The sequence below is a fragment of the Cyphomyrmex costatus genome, unplaced genomic scaffold (genome assembly GCF_001594065.2).
Source record: "Cyphomyrmex costatus isolate MS0001 unplaced genomic scaffold, Ccosl1.0 scaffold216, whole genome shotgun sequence".
NCBI lineage: Eukaryota > Metazoa > Arthropoda > Insecta > Hymenoptera > Formicidae > Cyphomyrmex > Cyphomyrmex costatus.
In genome coordinates, this window is record NW_017276214.1 from 200,168 (window position 1) to 225,554 (window position 25,387).

At 34.7% G+C, this 25,387-nt stretch overlaps 1 protein-coding gene across 1 annotated transcript; it reads right to left on the bottom strand.

Moving 5' to 3' along the window:
• Positions 1–5,787: 5,787 nt before the first annotated feature.
• IntS3 (integrator complex subunit 3) lies at positions 5,788–25,387 on the bottom strand. Its single transcript, XM_018539491.1, has 15 exons — positions 25,211–25,387; positions 24,494–24,703; positions 24,259–24,412; positions 24,091–24,191; positions 23,789–23,977; positions 15,849–16,061; positions 14,162–14,760; positions 13,524–14,085; positions 13,163–13,361; positions 9,151–9,289; positions 8,186–8,734; positions 8,016–8,109; positions 7,097–7,464; positions 6,442–7,012; positions 5,788–5,934 (listed from the first exon to the last, which is right to left on the bottom strand). Exons 1-15 carry the CDS (start codon positions 25,385–25,387, stop codon positions 5,860–5,862), a joined length of 4,200 nt encoding a protein of 1,399 aa, XP_018394993.1. The 3' UTR covers positions 5,788–5,859.

Here is a 25,387-nt window from a genome sequence, read left to right on the forward strand (position 1 = left end):
GACGACGAATGGCAAATACGAATCCCTGTACAGAATCCTTGTACATATTCGACGATTGTGATTAACAATTATAACGAGACGCACGGTGTACGTCGCTATACGACGTATACCCGAACTCTTTTTAAGACCGTATTTCGATATACATTGCTAACTAAAAATCTGTAGTATACGTAATATGAACTACGGATTTTCAACAGTATATCGGAGCACAGCCTACAAATATACCTATGTAAAGTACAATCCCCCGTGCACAATCGAAACAAAACTATTTCTCTACTTTTAATTAGGTGACACTCGACACGCGGAGATCAATAGAAGCGGTCAACTTTGTCGCGACGTTTAATATTAGTTAAAAATATCGATTAATTATCCTTTAATAAATCGACGTTGTGCAGAATTGAGATCACGTTGTCTTATGTTAAAAAAAAAAGATAAATTTATGGTAATTGAAGCGCTTAGTCCGATTGTAAAGCATAATAAAAAGCAGTTTCGTAAAAATTTATGCCTTCGATTGATCTTCGCCCGAAAATTAGTTGAATGAAATTATCGACAGGCAGACGAGCGCGAATTATAATTCATTATCGATAATGAGTAATTTCGTAACATTATACGGTCCTTTATTGTGTTCTTGACGTACATTAAAACCGAATGAACTTTGAGAAGAAACAGGTGGTTACTTAATTTGAGCTTAGTCGCTATGAAAATGGTTCTCGCGATTCTCGTCTTTCTGGCGAATACAATGAACTGAAAGGTTTGATTAATGCATTATATGTAGAGAAAGATACGTCATATAATTAATGATGACGTATCTACAAATTTCTTGAAAAAATAAATAAGAATCTATTCCATTTTTCCCTGTCGCATTTTTAGCAATAATAATATGTGACAAATTTTAACATTATGATTTTCTTTATTGTCTTACATCGAATTGGATTTTCCTAACTCTCCCTCCCTCCCACTCCTCCCTTTATCTCTTTCTCAGTGTGTGATAAAGGAAAATAAATTCGTTTTTCACAATGAGTTTTACGCGCTTTCTTGGAACATACCGTCGCAAACGGAATTCGCATGACGAATCCAGTCACTCGGCTATTGTGCAATAAAATATAAACAGCGATTTAAATGGGCATTTTGATAAGTTAATGATTTTTTCAAAAAGAAACTATTGAAAAAATAAATTGTATTTTGGTGGAAAAGAAGTTACAAAAGGTCACCGATTTATCAACATAATGAGTTCATAGTGATGATCACATAGTGAGTTAAAGATTATCGTAAGTAAAATATTTTTTATTGACAGACTCAGACGCGATTATTTTTTTAAATAAATGTTATAAACCGATATTTATAGTCAATTCTTATTTTAAGATCATGTTAAGTACAGTCTTAAAATGCTAATACAGCTCTGTGATCAGTTTATAACAGAGTAAAGAAAGTGTGTATATACATATATATATATATGTGTATACAATATATATATATATGCACACACTATATACCATTAAGAGATACGCCATCTTGACCGCCTAAATAATTTATTGTTAATAATTTCTATTGATGGAAGATATCTATATTTTAAAAAAACTCGAAAGAAGGAGAAAGTAAGTACAAGACACTATCAGTTTGCTTTCGATAATTTTCGATGTATTTACATTTTACGTGTAATCCGTGTGTACAAGATCGTTAAAAACATTAAATGTTTATACTCGCATTATGATAATCTATCCATGTATTTACATGTTCTCCGTGTGTACAAGATCGTTAAAAACATTAATGGTTTGCTTTCCTCTTTTTACCTTCTTTTTTTTTCTCGCAGACATCATCGCATACCCCATATTCCGCGCTCTCTCGTTCTCTTTTTTTCTCATCGGATTACCTTTTTTTTTAATTATTCTTTGTCGTATCGCTGTTGCTTATATACAAGTAAAAAAATTCTAATAACGTTTATCGTTACGCACCAGATATACGCATCTATTCTTCATACAAATCGTTCGTATGAACATTTAGACACGCTCTGGGTTCTCTTTTTTTTTTGTTTAATTTGATCAGTGATACGATTTCACACTGGTACTTTCGAGATAAATCAAGATCGAGAGACGTAGGGGGTGCTAAAACTATATATATAATATATATATATATCTCGTAAATGTTTTGCACAAATTCTCTGGTTGCATCACATACAATATAATGTCTCATACATGCATACATACACATATTTTCATCACGTTTTATGTATATATTTATAATATCTCACATGTGTGTGTGTGTGTGTGTGTGTGTGTGCGTGTGCGTGCGCGTGTGTGTACACGCACAATTAGAAGATACATAATACAATCGACTTTTGAATTAAACGATTTTACAGGAAATGTATGTACACATTATAAGTAAATGGTGATATATTCTCTCCGCACTTTGTTTTCGAGACTTAGATTTACAAGGACGCTTAACATTCATTTTTTTTCTTTTTTCTCTTCTTTCCTTGGAAGGTACTGTAGTTTCGGATTTTTAAACATTTCAGAGAAACACGTGTATCTATGTAGTATGATAACAGAACGACAAACAATTTAGTACGGAAAATTATTCAAACACTTGTATAAGAATTGAATACTTGTACAATGATGAGATCGACTATCTGCATCGTTATCACCATGTGCGAATTAATTTCACCTTATACGTCTATCTACAAATATAAGGAGATGTAAAAAGACATACAAAAGTACAAGTCAAATTATGTCACAATTTATAATCGCAACAAATTATTAAATCAAATTACTAAATCATCCTAATAAAATTTGAAACTAAAAGGAAATTTATTTCAAGCTAACATTAAATCACTCTGATAATATTAAAGTTTAATAACCTTCCGTCATGCAGAATATTATAAAAAGTATCCCTGTATCTCTCGAGAATAATTGTGCTCATTAAGGGGTAAAGCCACTCTAGAATTTTCAAAAAATCGTTCTTTTTGCTTTAGGATCTTAAAAATAAGATACAAAAAGTCTTATAGCAAACAAAAATTCCGAAGTGCCATTTTTGTTAGTTTAAAACATCGTATTTTTTGGTAAGATTTGTATAGCTTTTACGAAGAAGTCGTTCTGAGAATAATGAAGAAATTAATTACGTATGACTCGATCATCTCTAAAATCGGCCAAGAAAAATCTGGAGAAAAAGAACGAACGAGGAAGGCCTATTATATGATGCAGACATCGCAGATTAAACATTTCTATCGCCGATTGTTACATAAAACTTTAAACGTTCTTCTCGAAATCACTTTTTTCAAGCTGGCCGAGAACATAACTCCCACAAGTCTTCACCGATTTACTTGAAATTTTAACTGTAGCTTCAAAATTACATTCTTTAGAAAAAGACGTATGGTTTTTTTTTGTTGCACACTTTTTTTATGTAAACAATTTTTCACCTATTTTTTAACCTTTAAATTTAACATATACTTCAAATTTGTACCATTTTTTTCTAAATGGTATATTGTATTATAATTTCCGTACGTCTTTCTCTAGCTTTTGGAATGTAGATTTAAAAAATTTTTGGTTTTTTGTTCTAGATTAAAAATTGCCGGAGTTATCGTTCCGATCGCAGAACATTGTCTATGAGAGAAGACGTTACCATTACAAAGTTATAGCGCCGTCATTTTGTAACAAAATCATTATAAAAAAAATATTTTTTTAATACTTCAATGTATGTACAACAAAGACCTAAAATACATTTTTTTATTTCTTTCATTACATTCCCGAAAAAAAGTTCATAAAGTTAAGCTTAATTTTTCGTGCTCTAGAGTGGCTTTACCCCTTAAGCGCAATTGAGAAATGAATACATTTGGTCATAAAACTGTACGCTTCTCACCGGAATGGTACGTACCCGAATTACGTCTCGACATCCCGGTGGAAGGTCCTTAATTCTAGAAAAGGATAATAACTCATTGAAATTACGTTCGGGAGTTACGGCAACGAATATGTCCAATAGTGATCACAATTACTTTGACAAAAAGTTTCATAAAGAGAAGAAAAATTTAACGACTACATTAGATAATAAAAATCTGTCATAATAATATTTTAAAAAAAGTAAAGTGCAAAAGGGATATATACGTTGCTATACCCCTGCAATGTTGCCAGATTCTTTGTTTTTCGCTTTCATATTTGCGAAGAAAACGGTCATATTAAGACTTCTATTTTTTTTCACAGTCAAAAAAATTGCGATGTCAGAGACAAGAAATCGTGTGAATTCTTATAATGTGTATATACATATTTTTTTCTTTATATACATATATATATATCTAGTATGTATACACATACAACTTCAAATTAATTAAATATTTTCATGTACATATCTTCTTTTCATTTGGCATCACAAGTTGACACAAGTGTAATTCTATGTTATTCGGTAAATGTCAAAAAACATAGCGATGCTTGTGCTGACTTGTGTTACCAAATGGAAAGCACACTATATACACATCTCATACATACAGGATGTCCGCAAAGGTTAGGATTAAACTTATAAAATGGAATCGAGCAAGTAAAAAACGTTTATATAAACTTTTCGAAAAATGAAAGAATGCAGGTTTCTATTCATCGAACTAATGACTATTAAACTCGTTCAAGTATTCCTATACTAGAAATATTAGATGCAATACACCTCCTTCGGATTGGAAAAGGGTGAGAGCAATTACTCAATCTTCTTAAAAAGAAAGAAAGCCCTTAAACAACGTATTTCATGGTTTTTCATAATTTAAAATCATTTTCAAAATATGGAAGGTGAGGAAAAATTTTATAGACGCCCTATATGTATAATAAATATATAATGCCGAAAATATACACTTTCATCATTTTCATATTTCAATAAATGCAAGAATGTAGTAAGAGTGTTTTAATATTTATAATTCAATCTGCATGCTAAACATGCAATAACAATTAATCAAGATTTACATCATTGTTAATTTACAAATTAAAAAAAAAGTATTTTATATACTCGTGTATAGAAAGATTGAGAAACAATAGTGATGTTATTTTTTAAACCTACCGACTTGAGAGGTCATTGATATAGTTTACTGAAGCAAATACATCAAAAACATCTTTTGTTTCTTGAAATCATAAAAGTGACTTATACATACCACTTTCATTATCCCATGTTGTCGAATTAGTATAAAAAAAAATTTAATTCTGATGTATATTGCCAAAAAAATTCACGATTTCTTACTCGACATCATATGACTATAATAAAAAAATAAAAAAAAAACAGGCGTCTTTAGGAATTCTTTAAAATGTCTTGCTTTAACTTTGACAGATATGAGCGGTAGCTTATATATAATGTATAGTTTGAGATATTTCAAGAGAAAACATAGGAAAGTAGACTAACTGACATTGACGCTTGGTTACTTGTATCGTCATACGAGTTTATCATTAAATATCATTAATTAGTATCTGTCATGTAAAAAACAGGTTTAAAACAAGATATCGTACTTAAGTATACGATTAAGTAATCCCCATACATTGATTTTCAATTTTCAACAAAATGTTTTAACAATAACAATCAGAGTCTGGCAATTTTGCTGTTGCTCTGAGCAACATGTATATATATACATATATATATATATATATATATATATATATATATATATATATGAAACATATTAAAGGTTTTACTTTCCTATATATGCATACCTCTTTGCGTTCATCATTAGCATACATTCTATTTACAAAGTTGCACTAAATAGATTTATATGTATATATATATATAAATATCAATGTTATATATATGTACATATATATCATATTATCTTACTATTCTTAAGGCTAGTTTAGCTTGCTGCACACACGTGACGTGGTCCATGTGACATATGAAGACACTGGGTGGTCAGTCGCTGTCCGAGCCCACTGGATTGATCTTTTTCCTTTTTTTTGCTTGCTTTGGATTCACGATTTCTTCTTCCTATGAACGATAAAAAAAATTATCATCAATTTTTCAACAATAATATTATATATAACATTATACGTGTATACCTATATATATATATATGATTGTATATAACATATACAATTATATCTATATACAGAGTGTTCGGAAAGTACCAGGACACCTGAATATCATGGAAAGTATAAATATTATATGCCGGCGATACTGTAACTTTCAAGCATTATAACTCGAAAAATACTTCATGAAAAAATATTTTATTATAGTGTTTTGGAAAGCTCTCGAGATATGCTACATGAATATGCAATGAAAAATTTAAAAAAACTGATGTGATCTTGACCATTGGCAATGCCACCGCAGGTCAAACGGATGTGATCAGTAAATAGATCTTTTTGAACCTTATAACTTTTGTCTGAAACACTTTTCTGTAATACTTATACTTTCCATGATATTAAGATATCCCGGCACTTTCCGCGAACACACCCTGTATAATTTATATAAATATAATTTCTAAAAAACTCTTACCTCGCTACTAGAGGTACTATCAATATGATATCGTGGAAGTGGTCTTTTCAAATTGGATCTTTCTCTTGTGTTAGCACCGGTTTTCCTATGGCCACCCTTACCACTAGCCCCACCTCCTCCAGAGGAAGCAGTAGTGTGTTTTCTCGCGGAACTACTCGGTGGTGGTGGTTCATTCTCTTCGTTAACTTCTGCAAGCGCAAAGAGGTCGCCGTAACTTTTCCTCAGTGAGTCGCTACTTGCCGCCTGCGCCTGCTGTAATGCTCTTTGCATTCCTTCCGAATGATATAACTGTAATTCCGCGGAGGATACACAGTGTTGACGTAATTGATCCAAATGACCGAGAACTTGTTCGCCAGTAGGTGGACCAGCAGATTGTTGATTCTGCTTGGCTCCAGAACGTTTCCGTTTGTTCGGACTGGTTGCAGGATAACGGGTGCTAAGTAGATTTGCGAGCAGTTCACCAAGTTTCTCTTCGTAATCGCGGCACCAGTAACGTAGCGCTGCCACAACAAACATATCGCCATCAACGCTTTGCCGGGCGAGTAATTGTCGTAGAAGATCCAACGTTGGCCTATAATGCATTAATCAAATATCAAGTCATATATCAAATTATTCTACAATAGTTTTCTTAATAATCAGTAATTATTTTACTCACTTTTCTTGTTTAAGCATAAACAAGATTGAAGTAAGTGCCTCCGCGTGATTACGAAACTGTAATTTCGGTAAAACTGGCAGTACGTAATCAATGGGAAAATCATGTGCGAATATGAGTTGCCAGAAACAGTACTGTTCGAATGTCTCCCAATTTAAGCTGGCTGTTAATAACGTGGTAAACGATTCCTTCTTCAACATCTTTAGATGGCCTTGCATTATTTGGCAAACTAGATCCTGTAACTGGCACGAATCCACAGTGGACACGACAAGATGCAACAATTGAACATTGCCGACTGCAACATTTTGAAACCCTGTGTATACGTCAGGCACGAGGTAACATAACATGAATATGTTATCTTCGTGGCAAAGCTGCAATAAAAGCAAATAACGTATTAGAACATATCATATTTTGAGTACAAATGTGATATTTAAAAATCAATCAATATAAAATAGGGCTACGAGCCAAATATTAGTTAAATTACAAAGGTCTTAGCAATAAACAGTCATCAGTTAAAAATAAATATAAAATTTAATAAAATTCAAAAACAAACGTTTCAACCTTCATTAGGTCATTTTCAATGTTAAAAAACGCAAAATCGTTAACGATGTACAAACTATTATATTATAAAATTAAAAACGCAAAATAAATATGTATATAAATATAAAAATTGTTTAATATAAAAGTTCGATCTCACTCGCATCATTAAGTTCCTAATAATATCGTGTACACCAGCGAGAGTCCAACAAGCAAAGCAATCGTCCAATAATATAGTTTATGGACTACTCCACAATTCTTGTAATTGTATCGAAATACAATTATAATTAAAATGAGTCAGAAAAATGCGAAGAGAGAGTTATAGATGTTAACAATAAACAATTGTGATATTTAATTTGCTTATTTTTATATGCAAAATTCATACCTTTAAATCTGATACCAAACACACATCCAATTTTTTTTCTCGCTGCGCACAGAAGTCCTTATATACTGATGCTTTGACATCGTTCAGAACATTGCTGAAATATAACAGTTCAGAAGTTAACATTTTTTTCTTACATTTATCTGTTTAATAATTTATATTTTTCGTCTAACCTCGGTTCACCTTCTCTTTTCTCTTCTTCTCTGCCCCAGACTTTTAAAAAATAAAGAAGGAGATAACCTATCCTTGATTGAACCGATTGCATTTCAGCTAGCACCCTGGCCAAAAGCTTCCGCCTATTATCTTCTTCTTTACATAATTGAAACTGGTTTCGAAACATAACAAACAACGGCGTGCTTATACTATCAGCCAATACTTCTTCATTTAGATTATCCGATGGAAAAATGTGCGCCGTGGTCTGCGATGATAAGATAGTTGATATGCAGGACGCTAACGCGGGTATCGTCTCTGCATCTATTTCATCTTCCACGACCATTTGTACTATCCTTTCCATCGCTTGGCACCTCGACTCATTATCGGTTTCCGTATGCAATGTTTCTATACTAGTTCTCAACTCTTCCGGCTCCAATATAAGACGTAAATGCGACGTAATGTCCTCCTTTTTCACAATGCAATTCGCGTTCTTTTGATCATTTTTCAATTTTACAGTAGACAATGGTACATCTTCCTCGTCTTCTTCCTCTTCCACTTTCGTCACTATTCTAAAATACAAATAAATTCGTTTATTAAGTTTACGTTTGAAATATAAAGTTTAACTTTTTTTTCGGTACAGAAAATAGATTTGTCATAATCAAAGAGTAATAAACAATTACAGTCACAATCATTGCAATCGAAGTTATGGTTGAGTCTCATATTTTTTGACTGTTATTAACCTTCATGACCATAGTAAATGTATTAATAAATCATAAGATAAAACAAAATTTTAGTCTATGATCCTTCCATATCAAAAATAATCTTTTTGATATGGAAGGATTAATATGTTATACTATGAGTGTGTTCCACTTAACGCCCAAAACGCTCGTGAAATTATCCTTGTTAATTATCAAATGTCAAACAAGGGAAAACGATGCTCATGAGCGTTGCGAGCGTGAAGCGCAGCCTATATATAATAGTTAACCTGAGAGGAGAGTCCTCTTCTTCATCACTGAATGCAGGTTCTGGATCCTGTGCCACGTGGTTGTTCTCCACGGTAGAATTTGTGGTATTTTCTATTACAGTCCCTGGATTGTGCTCCTTGTTGAGCTCTTCCATTTTACCTGAATATTTCAGAACCTTATTACCTGCTTAAGGACATGATGTAAAAAGTTAGTAAGCGATAAATGTGCTGAAAGTTGAAAGTGAATCGTCAGATTTGTTGCAGAAAACTTTTAGAAAATGGACGCGCGGTAATACATCACGGTAATATAGTACATATGTTACAACTCATTACTATCCAGATAGCAAGCTGACGTTACTTGTCATTTAAACGTTAAATAATGTAAAAATGATATCTTTAATATATCATTTTAAGTCAAAATAATAATAAATAATCAGTTTGCTGCCTAGGTACGTGACACAATTATACACTATATATTCGAAAACTGAGGATTTAAGATTTTCTAAATATTTAATGCACTTTCAAGTGCAATTTTTTAAAATATAATTTTTTAATACCCTTTCTACTTTCCAACAATTTTTATGAAAAAAAAATGTTCGTAACTATTGTATTGTTCGAAAGCTCTTAAGATTACTAAAACTTGTGATACAACTCGAATAAAAATCTCGGATATACTCGCAATATTTTTCCTTAAATCTTGTGTACATGATGCTAAAAATCGGGTGAAGTATAATGGAGGAAGACAAATGAGAAAACGCGCATACCGGCAATTCTGAGCAATTAACTAGCCAATCAAATTTGGGCCCTAACTTTGTGGCTACTGTGCATCCCTCAAATTGTTTCACCTGTCTTCTTCCATTATGGAGTAAAGAAAGACTTAACAAATCATACTTGGATATCAAACCAACAAAAAAGTATAAAACGGATTCTCTAAGTTAAAAACAATAATGGCGTGATAAGAAAAATTTATATTCGATTTATAATCGATACTTGAGTATCAATTATGTATCTTTTTCCCTAGGGCAGAAAAGTGGAAATTTTTTGTATGTATGTGTGTATATGTATATACATAAAATTTTTTTTTTATAAATAATGTGCTAATCTGATGAAAACATGTTATTTCTACAAAAAAATGAATTCGTTATAATCTTTTTCAATGCTATAAACATTTCAGTATTGCAAATTAAAAAAGAAAAGAGGAAAGTTAATATTGTTTCAATTTTATCGAGTTAATATAGTTTTAACATCGAGAACGCAAATTTTATGGAATTCTGATTTAACCTGTTTCTAATAAACTTTCATCTGGAAATGTTATATGTAATGGAAAATATAAATTTTTCTGAAAGATTTGATAATCAAACTTTGATATACAATATCAAAATAACAGTGTTTTGAAATTCACGATTGAAAAGACTATTAAAAAAATGTAATAAAAAATTTATTTACAGATTTTTACTTCAAGCAGTAACAGGACCAATCACAATTGACCAATATTAGCTGAGATATAAAGATCTTGAGCTTCTTTAAGATCCAGTTCCACAACTTATGGTTAAAACTCTTAACTGAAATTTAACTTATTCTTTATTATTTCTTTCTAATTCTAAAATTGAAAAGAGATGAGAAATAAATTGGATCTTCATTAAGAGTTAACTATATAAAACTGGGAATGTATAAAGTTAAAACCCTTTTTTTTGAAAATAACAATTTTGACACCTGTTCCAGATTGTTCTCAATTTGTTTCACATTGTTCCAAAGCGATATTACCTTACTCCAAATGGTTCTCCAATTAAAAAATGATTTTTCTTACTAGCTTCCTTTTTTGAAAAATCGAGCAGTTCTTTATCACTACAGATTATTTTGTTGTTCCAAACACACATTGTTCCAAAAAGACAATTCCGTAAATCTAACGGAAATTGTAGAAGACAAAAAATATTTTTCGGCAAACGAATAGCCAGAACATCAAGAGTAAACATACAGTTCCTTTTGTGTTCCAATGGAGAATTATGCAAGTAAACTCTAGTGTAAAAAAAAACCGTCATAAAATTTCTTAATTTATGATAATAAATTTTGTTTTTAAGGGGATGCTGGAGGGCCTGTTTTATCGATAAAGTTTAATTAATTTTTCATGACTCATTACTCTTAATTGCATTTACGGATTAAAAATCCTTCTCCACAATTAAAGTAAGACAGCAATGTAGGCAATGTAGGCAGCTACAATTTAATATGAAAAACGAAAGAAAATTGAAGACTTACAGTTTTGTCGGCTTCTGCAGTCGACTCGTCACGATATATGCATATAAGAGTTTCAGGCCTTGCACGTTTAAAATAAGTAGCTATCAGTCCACAAAAAACTTCAAAGAACAATACTATACTTGTAGAAACGAACTAGGGGCTTTAGAATAAAAGAAAAGAATCATGGAAAATTTCGTTTGTATACTACAAGTGAAGCCATGAAACCGAGCAGGAATTGTGTTTAACAGTGGATGTTTGATCTTGCAAAAGATGGCATTGCAATATGTTAGACAAGGACAAATGAATGCACTTGAGTGAGACATGACGATATATAATGTATTGTAAGAAATGAATGAAACATGTCACTAGGTCTGTTTTCTGTGGCTAAACTAGTGTACACTTTTGGAACTTAAAGTGAGACAGGCATATGTTTGATATTTATTGAAAGCGAGAAAGAGAGTTCTAGTGCAGTCTAATGCAGGAACAAAAAACAGACCAACTATTAACAAATTTGGAACTAAAAAAGTCTGTACTATTGTTCTGGATCAAGTTCGGCCGTCGCTCCAGCATCCCAAGGCTCCTGAGTAATCACGATGGCCATGTTGAAATCGTGACGTTATAAGCGAGAATGACACGTTCGTTTTTATTGCGTCCCATTTTTCAATAAAGACAATTTGGATAAATCTTAATGACGAGATCGCTTTACAACATTTGTAAGAATGAGCAGAAACTATACTTTCCTCCCTTGATAGTCAGTAAATGGTCGCAAAAAGGCATGTAAAGTGATCCTATATTTGACAGAACACGGTTTGACAGCTGTAAAAACGAGTGAAAAATACGCTTTTACGTACAAAATTCCAAGATAAGTGTAGTGTCTGCTCATTTTTAGGACTTTCATAAGTACGAGACAAGTCACATTTTCACAGTTAAGCATATAATATGGAAATGGTACGCAACAGAAAATTTCAATGTCAAAACATCACTTTTCACGTTTATTAGTTCAGTCCTTTACGTGGCAAGGCGCTATATAACACACATACACAAGCACGAGCCATGTCCGTGTGCTTGCCTTCGGTCCGAAAATGAGCATACGGACATGGGCTCGTACTTGTGTGGGTTGTGAACTACCAGTTTTGCCAGACCGCTGACTTCGGTGTCGCCACCATCAATGCAGAGTTCTTTGCTACGTACTCAGGAGCCTTAAAAGTACATTAATTTAATTAATTTAATTATAACTGATTTTCAAGAATTCTTGATTATAAATGCCAAAATAATTGTTAAATATTTGTAAAAGAAAATAAATGTTAAATATTTGTAAAAGAAAAGCTATTCAAACTTTACAATTTTTATAAATTAAAAACGTTTTCTGTAAATTAAAATTCTTCTCAAATTGACTAGTTAGCACATTATTTATGAAATGTCAAGATTAGTTAAGTAATTAAATAGGTGTACATTAGGAAGTAGATAAACTTATCATATAGTATAAAAATTATAAAATGTAGTTTTTTTTGTTTAAAATTTATCCAAGTTGTATGTCCACGATGCGAATAATATATGCGTATTTTCAATAATTCTCGAATCTACTTTCATTACTTTCATCGTGGACAAATCTTTTTACGACTTCCCCCTCCTCCTCAAAACAATTAAAACTTAAATTTCCTTAAATTATAATAAAAAAATTTTTTTGAAATTACGTACTGGAAAATTTTTCCTATTTGAAATACTTTTCTTATTACGATAACGTAATAAGATGTAACTATAATAACAGAACGTTTATATATTAATGTATTAATAATTTTACCAGGCATTTCTGTATTGGGTGGCAAACAAAATTCCTTAAAAGTTTCTCGTATTTTGCTTCTTAATTCTCGATCAAGTTTCGGGCTATCAAATAACGGATATAGGCTAGGCAGAACGCGTTTTTCTAAAATTTGTCGTAATGATGAAAATATGCCATTTCTGACTTTCTCTGTTAGCGCAGGATAGAAGTTTGGTATTATCTGTAAATCATACTTGATTTTATTATTCAGAATTTAGAATAAAATATCTTTAAAAATAAATAAATTATTACATTATTTAAAATTAAAAGTAAAATATCTGTAAATCTCATATTTTTATTCAATATTTAGAATTTCCCAGTAATATAAACGAGTGCAACTCACCCTGCATAAAAAATCTAGAAGTGTGGCAGTGACAGGTGGATGAGACCTCATTGAATTGTGCATAACAAGAATTGCAGGTTCAATATTCATGATATTGTCTTTGTCAGGATCAAAAAACAGCCAATCATAGAACAGAGCCAGCTTTGCGTTACTAGCAGCCACGGTGGAAGTGCACGTTGTGAATAACCAGCCTATTACTGCCCATCGTGGAATAATGTCAGAGCACAGCAATTCGTTTGTTGGGTGTATGACTCCAACGATAAAGCGAATTAAATCACATCTTAATGATTGAGATTCAGGTGTTGCCAAGTATTGCCTCTGAAACCAATCTTGATAACGTTTGTGATTGCCGAAACGGACGTTACTCGTTAGAAACACGAGTTTCCTCTCCATTTCTGGCGTCAAACGAGATTGCAGAAATCTTCTGGAGGTCCTAGTTTGTAATAATTGAAGAACACCGTTAAAATTTGGACAGAGAGATTTTGGATTGAGTAATATATCTTTCCAAAGTGCTTCAAACTCTGGTATTCTTGCAACGTTTTGTAGTAAACGAACCAAATCCCTGAAAAATATAATTGCATTAGTTATGTGAATTCTGTTCATTGTTTGAAGTTTTCTAATCGCGCCAATATATGTACCTTCCAATAGCTAGACAGTCTGCCATTCGTTCCCTTATCAAAGATGTTGTGAAGGTCACTTCCTTTTGCCTTAAACCAGTCAGATGAGGTGCATTGTGGTCTTCTATTAACCGTAAATATGTATACACAATTGATGCTACTAAAAAAGAAAATTTGTCCAACCACGCTCGATTTTCTTGAAAAATGTCTAAGAGGGCGTCAACTAAGAATAAGTTCTTTGGGGAAATATCCCCGCCTGCCGCATGCCTCAACAAAGTTAAACAAAGATTATCCACATTAGTTACACTAGTCCTTATCATTTCTCTTAGCAACCACAGTAACTGGCTTCTGGTAACGTCATTTAATCTCAAATATTTATCCAGTACTAATTGATTCAAATGAAGCAACACAATGCCTAGGCCATCTCGTGTAATCAATGTTAAGTCTCTGTAACTCTTTGCAGCATTCTGCGGTTCTGACAAGATGATCACTAGTAAACCCAGGGAAACCTCCTCGTGCGTCTTGTCCTTACACACTGCATTGTTCAGCGTGTCATGAGCTTCCTTCTCTGAGAGTCCCGTGATCAAATTTTGCAATGTCGAGTGACATCTCTCCAATTTCTGAAAAGATATTGTATCACTCAATTTCACTGATTCTAAATGAAAACAAAACACAAAAGTTTCGAGTAAATTTTTATTTAGTATTTTCAAAGCAAATATCTTTGAGCACACATGGATAGATACTCCAGATGCTTTCTAGCAAGAAACATAGATGATACAATGTAATAATGAATTGTTGTATCCTTAAATGCTTTCTGTTTAGTAACGCAAGTCGACATAATCATTATTCTATCTTTCTTGACATTCCAGTGAGTAATAAAGATAGAACGGCAGTTGAGTTGATTTGTTACCAAATGAAAAGTACTTCATCGTTTGCCAATGTTATATAAAAATGAAATAATTCACTGTGTTACTCTTTGTGCCTTCCAGCAAGAAACGGAGATCATAAAGTGTAACATAATAAATTATTAATTTTATTATTTGTCAAGAGACAGTGTAATACAGAGATTATTTCATCTTTATTTAACATTGGCAAACAAAAGGATATATTCGCTGTGTTATATTGTGTTATCCATGTTTCTCTTACTAGAAAACATTCCACATTAAACAAAAATGAGATGATCACTGTTTGTTGTAAAAAAAATACCAATAGTATGACACAGTAATTATTTTATTTTTATTTAAAATAGACAAATAACAAGGATATAATAAAATTCACTGTAGGTGCTTTTTCCACATAGTGAAACAAGCCGACACAAGTTGTTCTGTCGTTCTTTGTATTCCACGAATAACAGATAATGATACTTGTGTTGATTTGTGTCAACAAATGGAAAGCGCCTATTATTTTTCACTGGAAAAAAAACACCCGTGCTGTCATCCGTGCTTCTTGCTGAAAAACACGTTCGAGAGCAATTCCAAAAATTCACGTGTCACGGTGGAATTGGCTTGATGTAACGCGAGGAAGGAAAGCGGAGGACGTGAGAGAGGAATATAGGAAGGATAATTTCACGGGTTCTCGAATTCCGCGCGGAAACGTGGATTTTCGCAAGTGGCGCCGCGCGTTCGCCAACGTGCGCGACCGTCGCAACAATGGCGGAGGCCCTCGCACCCGATACGTACCCAGTGACTATTTCAAATATTTATGTTACCTCTTCCAGGTCGTCCTTGTTCTCGATGCAGGTCGTGTTGAATAGCCGAGACGCCGGAGTCTTCGGCTGCTCCATCGCTCGCTGGCTGCGCCGCGGCCGGCCCGTGAACGTTACTCGAGGCCCCGTCGAGCCCTCAGCCCTCAGCCCTGTGCCCCTGGCCGCTTGTGCTCGCCTCCGTGCATCGTGATCGTCTCGCTGGCCTACTCGTTCGCTCTATCTCGCTCACGTCTTTCTCACTCCCTCTCTCGTTCGCTCGCACGCACGGATCGTATCACCCGTTCGCTCTCTCTCTCTCTCTCTCCCTCTCTCTCTCTCTCTTTCGTTCTCCCGCTTTCTCGCTTTCTCCCACTACGTCTCCCCTCTCTCTCTCTCTTTCTCGCTCGGCTCCCTCCGCCGCCCACTTCTCGCCGATGCCTGTGCCGTGCGCGGACCAGCCACCGTGTTTATTCCTCGGCGCTCGGCAGACCTCCCCGACTTCGTCTACAGCTCCGATGCGATTGCGCATTGATAGATGCGCCCAGCAGTCGAGAAGGCCCTGCTTCGTGTCTCGATGCCCCCGTCGCGCACCCGGCGATCGTCGTTCACCAATCAACGACCACCAGCCCGTACACACGACGCGCCCGGGTGGGATGTGATGGAAAAGTAGTGCGCTCCATGACAGAGCCGGCTGCACGCAGGGCGCATTTGGGGTGACACTCGGACAAATACTAATGTGAGAATTTGATTTTGTGAGCTCCGCGCGATCAGCCCGCGATCAGCTTCGACCGCTCCAATCAGCGACATTCAGCACCTACACAGCGCGGGTCATTCCAGTAACATCGCGGTAACTTTGCAATTTGCAATATTGCTGGAATATTGCAAATGTTGCTGTCATATCAATGTGGAATGATCTTTATGTGAGCAAATAAAAAGAAACGTTCCGGTTCTCTCATTAATATTTTTCTTATTTATGATTAACTTGCATTTAATCACAAGTTATTCATTGACACGTCATTATTTCACCGCATTGGGAGCTGTTTTGCAATTTAAAATAAGTCGAACCCGCTACGGAGTTGTCGATGCGTATACGCGACGGGACAAAACGGACAAACTGTAGAAACGGAGACTCGCGGAACATCGAGGCGATTGATATCTCTTAAGTCCTCCTGGGACACATTAAGTGTAGTAAGCCTTAAGACGTATGACATTGATCACAATTGTAATAGATTATTCTTCTTACATTCGAATATGATATATATTAATCGATTTTTTAACACGCGTATTCTATATAATAAACTTTGAATTGATCTCAAGCTGTAAGAAATTGCTCAGTCGCAGTCGAATGTGAAAAGAATAATCGACTATGATTGATCCATTTCTTAGGGGCTTAAGACTTAAAGCTTAGACGACGGCTTAGGATGAAAGCACAGAGTCTTACATAACGCATAATGCATAAAAAATGAATCAGAATCCTCCATTTCCTTCCTTTCATTTTATGGAAATGAATTTCCATAAAATGAAAGATTCAGCATTGCTTGATTTTTTTTATACGTTATGCATTGGTCTCAAAACACAATAGGTGTATAGTAATAATGGGCTTTCTACAATAAGCTTTAGGTCTTAAGCCGTAAGAAATTGACCAATCTTAGTCGATTATTCTTCTCACTCGACTGTAATTGGTCAATATCTTACTGTTTAATCCCGCAAACACAATAGATGTAATAAGCCTCGAAGAATCGACAACATATAGATTATTCTTTTCACATTCGACTGTGATTGATCGATTTCTTTAAGGCTTAAGGCTTACTACATCTATTGTGTTGGCGGAGTAGAGCTTACTACAGTTATTGTATTTCGGGACTTATACATAAATCTGTACTTTTGTCCTAATGCTCAGATAGCGCGTAATATTCTGAAATTGTTACGAGATATACGCAAGATGTTTCTACTTCCACTATCATTTCTTGCTTGAGAGCAAAAATCAAAAATATCCCCAGAATATCATGTACTATCTGGAGTTCGCGCTTGCGAGAGGTCCTCGGTCGCTCCGTGCGACTTTTTCGCCCTAGGAATACTTTTTACCGGTTAATCACCCGACGAACAGCGGAGCGAGTAACGGAAAACGTCTTCATGGTGGATTACGTTTTGCCTCTTTGCGCCTCGTGGCGCAAGGGCTTTGTGCAATTATTGCGGGGCGAGTCGTGAACTTCGTCCTTCGTTCGTCACGCGTTATTAATATAAGTACGTCAGGGGAATACATTGTAATGAGGTGAAACTTTCGCGGTTCCAACAAGCACCGTGACGAGAAGGCGGTATTAAGTTGTTACGATACCGAAACCCGCGGATCATCGTCGCGAAAAGTTCGCGAAGTCGCGCGAGGGAGATGCGCGCGCTAGCGGAGTCAGCTTTTTCAGAGGCTTCCGTATTCGGGAAACATATAAGATGAAAAACATGGGATTCACGAGGCTGATTGTTCACAAAATACGGCTTTTCAGTCCAGTGAGTCTTGTTACAACGAAGAAAATTTGAAAAATCACGTCGTATCGAAAAGCTCCTTAACTTCTTGATCCCATATGAAGTTTGCGACTGTAAGAATACTCGGATTTTTTCAAGCGCTATTTTGTAAAGATCGATTGTACATCTCGAAACGAGATGAAAATTACAAAAATGAACAAATTTACCAGCACGTATTGACTGATAGAATTAGAAATATTATATTTTGATTACTTTTGTAATTTTCACCTTTTTTTATTTTTCAAGATACGTACTCCGGAAGTCGCTTATTTAAAATAAAATAATAACACACATCGGAAAGCAATAATATTAAAAATCAATAGTACATATCAATTATACATATTAATATCAATATCTTTATTGAAGATCAATAATATTAAAAAAGCACATATATTAAGCACTATTGAAAAAAAAAACGCACTACATTTTTTTTATCGTTATCGTGTATTTTATCCGACTGAAAATAAAGAAATAAAAAAAAAAAACAGAAATGTTGAGAAAATCGCTGGACTATTCGGAGGTGACAAAACATCCCGTTTTGTCAGTCATAGAGCCGTGTGTGCCGCGAGGAGACAGCGCGCATGCGTTCGCGCATGCGTGTTCTCGACAGTGACCCGCGGAGCACCAGGCAGCCGCTAATCGTGCCGAGCGTCCCGGCTACGCTTTTCTCGTTTCTCGCATCGTCGCGGAACGCCCTTCGTCGCCGCTCCTTTCCGGTGTGGAACTAGTCGGTTTCCTCGGGCCTCCTATCCCGTCTTGAGGCTCCATTTCCGGGACGACTCGCGACGACGACGTGTGGCGCGACACGGCCTCCGCATCCGCCGACACCCTAACCCCTTGGAGCTTTCCACGAAGGACTTGTTTTCTCTCGGCTCGAGGTGTTCTCGAAAAAAACGCGTTCGTCCGCGAGACGCCTCGGGATTTCGTCGCCATTTTTCACGCGAAGCGAGAGTGTCACGAGACGCGGCACGTCGTGGCGTGCCGCTGTTTTCCGCCCCACGGCCACGTTGATCGGTCGTCGTGGCGTTCATCTTTCTACGCTGCGGCTCCTCCCGATGGCGAATCGTGGACATATGCGTCGTATATCGCGTGCGTGAAATACGAGCGTGAGAGTACTTCGTGCAGTGACGTCAAACGGTTTCGGGACAGCGAGCGTGAAAAACGTGACTCCGATTTTTCGCGCTCTCGCCGCCTCCTCCTCGGAAACGAGATCCGGGTTTGCAGGATTTACGCTGCGACGCTGCGAGTCGAGAAAAACAGTCGAGCTTCGCGGAGACGCGCCGAATAAAAATGTTTTCCAATTCGTCCTGCTTTGTGAGAACGAGTGGCCTATTCTTTTTAGCTGCGAACTTCTCGCACAAGTCGTTTTTCCTTTTTTGACTTTCAAGGGAAAAAAAAATGAGGAAAGATGAACTGTGCAAAAGTTTAGCTGAAAGAACTCGGAGGTTTGTTCGCATTGCTTGGAATCTCCACAAATTTCTGCGCTTACAGCGATATAAAATGTATTCGGACGTCGAAAAAAGAGAGAGGACGAAGAATCTGAGTGCAAAGAGTGCGAGCAGCTCGAACAGACCTCCGCTGATGCGTCGAAAAGGGGGAAAAAAAAAAATGGAACTCGTTAATTCACACACGAGGTTCCGACACCTGCGACGTTCGATGCCGTGTACGTCTCGTCGATAACTTCGCATTCTCCGAGCTGTATAAATTATATCGCGACGAAATATTCACGCGTCTATTTCTGTGGATTGCATTATCATTGGCGATTCTCGTCGCATCATCGCTCGCAATAAAGGATCTTCAGGCGTGCGATGAGTGACGCGGCCGCGCGCGCGCGCGCGCGCGTAGTTCCGAGAGAAGTTGGCCATGCCAACTTCAATTCGTAGTCACGTTTATGACGAACCACGAGCGTGAGATATATAACTGGAGTACTGGACCGGCCTACACGAGCCGTATATGCGCCGCGTAGAGAAAAATAGGTGGGATCGCCGGGGACACGCCATTTTGCCATTTTGTTCGTACGGGAAACGCAAGATTTTAATAATCGTGGTGAACGCACCGAGTACGTGAAACTATCGAGGAAAGCGGATCTCAAATAACGGTGGGGGAGCTCTTTGTTGCTTTGCGAAATCGTACTCGTGAGGGAGAAACGTTCGGAGGGAGCGCGCGTCTCTTATCTCTCCCGTGAAAAACGAAGTTCGCAGCTGATCGCGATACATCTTTTATGAATGTAATTCGATCGTGTATTCTTTTTCGTAAATGCAACTCGTCCGCACATCGTTGCGTCTGTGTGATCGTGCGAGTTGCACGGCGATTGTAAAGTCTGTGAGAAGCAGCAGTATCTATACTAATAAATATATCTCTTTCTTTATCCTTTACAGATCTCAAAGGACATTTATGATAATAAATTTATTGCAACAATATTTATTGTAATAATACATTTTAATGCTTCGGAGCATCGATTTGTGCTCTGCCGATTTTCCAAAGAAGCCTTTTTATGATCGAAGCTCGTCGGAATAGGGATTTTTAAGGTCACTCAGGATATTAAGATTTTTACCACTGTAATTTTATTATTAATATAGCTGATTGGATTTTTTATCAGTCGCTTATCTTATCGTTAATCCTATTATTATATCATCACGATTTAATGACCACCACGTTCTTACAGACATTCTCTTTTAACCGTTACTTTGAATAGACTCGATGGACTCGATCGAGTATGAACGTAAAAAAAAAAAATGACTATATCTACCCAGCCTTTTGGTTACATGAAGTTACATCAGTTACAATTTACATAGTCGAAACAGCTCTTTTTAGAATACGATAACCAACGTCAGGGGAACTTGATATGAAAGAAGAAGGCTATGTCTATTCAGGCAATGCGGGAAAGATACAATCAGATGGAATCCGATTATTTACATGGTGTGGTTTCCGAAACGAAACGCTGCATGTTTTCGATCAGCCTCGATTCATGGAAATTGAATACAAGTTGAACATACGAGAACAGTGTTTTCTATAGCAAAACACTAAAAACGATTCCCATTGAATGCGAAAATACAATTGATTTATAATTCAAATCGTTCTATAGTTTTCTAAATACTTGGCCTTTACTGCAATGTTAAAAATCGTATGCGTTATTTGTCAACGACATTGTTCCCTCCTTGTTTGCTATGTCCTACACGCGAGTTGCGGTCCAATTATTTCTTCTATCTATGCTGCGAACTGCAATAATATGCACGCGTGAGAGAATAATCACATGCCAGAATAGCAAATGAGATAGATAAATAGAGAGTAAGAGAGAGAGAGACAGAGGGGGGGAGGAAAAAGGACAGCACTAGACATACTTAAAAACGAAAGCACAAATCCTGCAAAGTAACAAACTTGTTTAGAAATATAAAACTTATATAATTTCTCGGACATATATAGAAGACAAGATTATTTCAGCGTAGTTTTATAATATAAATCAAATAAAAAATATTTATTGTTCTTCGATATTTCCTTGTTTTTGCCAATTCCCTTATTTTTATATTTCCAACCGATATTGATTATTCTAATCTAAACTGTTTACATATATTCTACTATAGTAACTATAGGAGGATGTTATTGATTTTTAACTTAATTGTTAATGTTGCCTAGAAATTTCTCAAAATTCTTCTCTTTATATTATTTAATAATATTATTCTTTTTATGTGTGGATTTCTTCAGGTACTAGTATTTACTTGATTAATTCTGACTGCTCGTTTCCATTTTATCTTTACTTTCCTTCCCCGTTTGTACTTTAAGATACAATTTCACAAATGAACCGAACGTCCGACCTAAAATCGCTTGGTGAATCTCCTTTTACTTCTCGCCCCGGCGCATCGCGCATATTTTTGCCGTTTGTTACTTTCCCGTATTGCGTAATTCGGTTGCATGCGAGTGGAACACATGAAACGACAAGTTTCGAAGGACGGTATTTCAGGAATCAGAAGATCATGATATTCATCGGTAGTGTTTTTAATTTCATCTTTATTGAGTAACCATACGTAAATGAATGCATATAATGCGGTTCATAGTTCACAGATTGCATGTGTGTGACATTGATGCACTTCAATCGTGGATAATCATTGATGACTTATGAACTATATAAGTAGATATACTGTAAGTATACCTATACGGTTGAAGTATATACTTAGTATATACATTATAGATATACTTAGTAAATATACAAGGTATTTTTAAATAAGTATGACAAATTTTAGGAGTTGATTCTGTGTTAAAAATTAAGGGGAGTTTTTCATATAAACATATATTTTTATACCCTCCCTGAGCATTTTTTCAAGGGGGAGATAAACATTAAGTTCTTTTTTTTTTTTAATATTAATGTTTTTTTTACTAATGGAAAATACCTGTTAAATTTCATTTTTCTAATTTGTACAAAATTTGAAAAAAAAAAAACTTAATTTTTATTTATCTTTTGAAGGAGTAACTTGTCAAGGAGGAATGTAAGAGTGTTTGTATAAAACTTTTAATTTTCGACAAAGAATTATCAGATTTTTTACACTTTTATTTAAAACATCCTGTATGTATAAAGTTATAAATCTTTAGCCTTTTCAAGTTCAACTGGACGATGTTTCCAGTCGAACATGTACATGTATATATATATATATATATATATATATATATATATATATATTATATATATATACACATATATAATAATTTCAATCGAGATCCTTAAATTTTAAGAGATATACATATATTATACATTCACTTTTGATATTATATTGTAAAGTGCAAAAAGAGTAAAGACATGTGACGTACACACACACACATACACGCGCGCGCGCGCACACAGGCATATTATTTTAATGCGCTTATATACCTCGTTGTTCGTTGTAAGAATCAATAGCATGAGACAATGTTCTTACTAAGTTTTTAAGTTGCAAATGTGATGGAAATATAACGTTCTTATTAGTGTTTCGAATAAATAATTTTTTAGGAAATACATTCATTATGAGTTATATGATAATCAGATATACAGACAATGTATATATAATTAATTATTAATATATGTTTCATCGTAGTTATCTTTTTCGCGATCTGTATAAATTATTCGTACTGTGTGAAAAAATGACTAGCAAACTCATTAACGAGTTAATCTATTTTTGACATAAATATTCGCTGTACAATATTTTTATAAAATTAAAAATAATATAAAATAATAGTATGTACAATATACCAATTTTTTAAAATAAAAAAACAACACACGTTTAATGATAAGCATCTAGTCATAGTTCAACATTAGTTTTATCCAATGTAGACATAACATTATTTTTATATATTTATGGTAAAAATGTGTTATTGTATTTCTTAATTAAAATTCTTAAAAATACATTGAAATAAATTATCAATAAAAAAATTATCATCTTTCTTTGCAAAATTATAGCCTTATTTATACTTTATCGTACTTTTTCCTTTGTATTGGTACTTCCTTTTACATAAATATTATCCAATTTATTGGCTTCTGACAAACAGTGAGAATGGAATCCCACTAGGATTGAATTTCTTTGCCGTTTTAAGAAATAACGAAGTCCTTTTGCAGTGCCAAAACCAATCATGGCTATAGATATCGTTAATGACGCCATCAGTAGAGGATGCTGCAGCAGAATATAAAAGAATTATATCATGCTCATTACAGCAATAACGAAAATAATCAAATAATCATTATCATTTTAATTATAATTTAAAAGTATAAAGTACAAATTAATACCGTTAAAGTGGGCTTATTTGTAAAAACATAGTCGACAATCACAACTGTGACTCCTAATATAATACCAACGCCAGCTCCAAGCCATGGGATCTGTTGATCATCTGTGAAACATTATTTTATTATGTTCCAATTTTCATAGTTCCAAAATAACTTCTGTGTACCGAGTACCTCTTCTGTCTTTAATCAATGATTTCGACGCTTTGTTTATCGCTTCTAAAATCTTAGGCTCGTCTGGTTTCAAGGATAGAGCTATGTTATAAGATTTCAGAGCTTCTTCATAATATAATAGCTTCATCTCAACCTCACCCTTCCTAAAATAACCCTGAAACAGATAAATACATTGAGAAAAATTTCCCTTTTTTTTAAATCACGATCTATAAAAAGTATATATTTTTTTACATACTTTTGGCCAGTAAGGCTTTAGTCGTATGGTCATCAAAGCATCATTCAAGGCGTCACGGTATCGTTCCAACATTAAGAAGGTGAAAGATCTGTTGCTGTACAGAGAATAATTTTTTGGAGTCAGCTTAATTGCTTGTGAGTAATGAAGCAGTGCCTTCTGATATTTTTTCTCCTTAACACATGCATTCCCTTGTTGTTTAAGGTCTTCTGCCTAAATAAAGAAAAATACATTTTTAATTTACATATAAATATCTATATAATATATATAATTGGCCAAAAATATATTATAATATTAGATATCTATATTTTTTCATTTATCTAGATTTTTTTACCTGCTTTGTTGCTTATTCGCACTTTATATATAAGTTTAAATAATTCTTGAAACAAAAGATAATTTACAACAAGTGTTATAAATAAATTTTTAAGCTAAAACTTTAAATAATTATTAATATAATCTAATATTTTGGCCAAGCCTATATATTCTATATATGTACAGTGTTATACATATATATGTGTGTGTGTATACACACATACATACATATTATGTACACGATATTTACGTTTGGAGGTTAATGAGAGAAGACTTTACGTCTCTTGTCATATAATTAAAAGGCATCGTATATAGAAGCGTATGATTTCTCTCGGAATTGTTATCTAGTTTGTATATATATTGTACAATATTGATAAGTGTGATTGCAAAAGTTTCGATAAAGCTCACCTCCTGCGCAATCATTATTTTTGCTTTCACAGGTTTCTTGATTTTCTTCAAGTATTTCTCATAAGCTATGTCACGTATTAAACTGTCGATGAGTTCATCCTTTATTTTCAATTGACGGATTTCCTCCTCGTAGTTGCTTGTCGAACGTAGATCGTGGAACAGCTGAGCATATGCCAT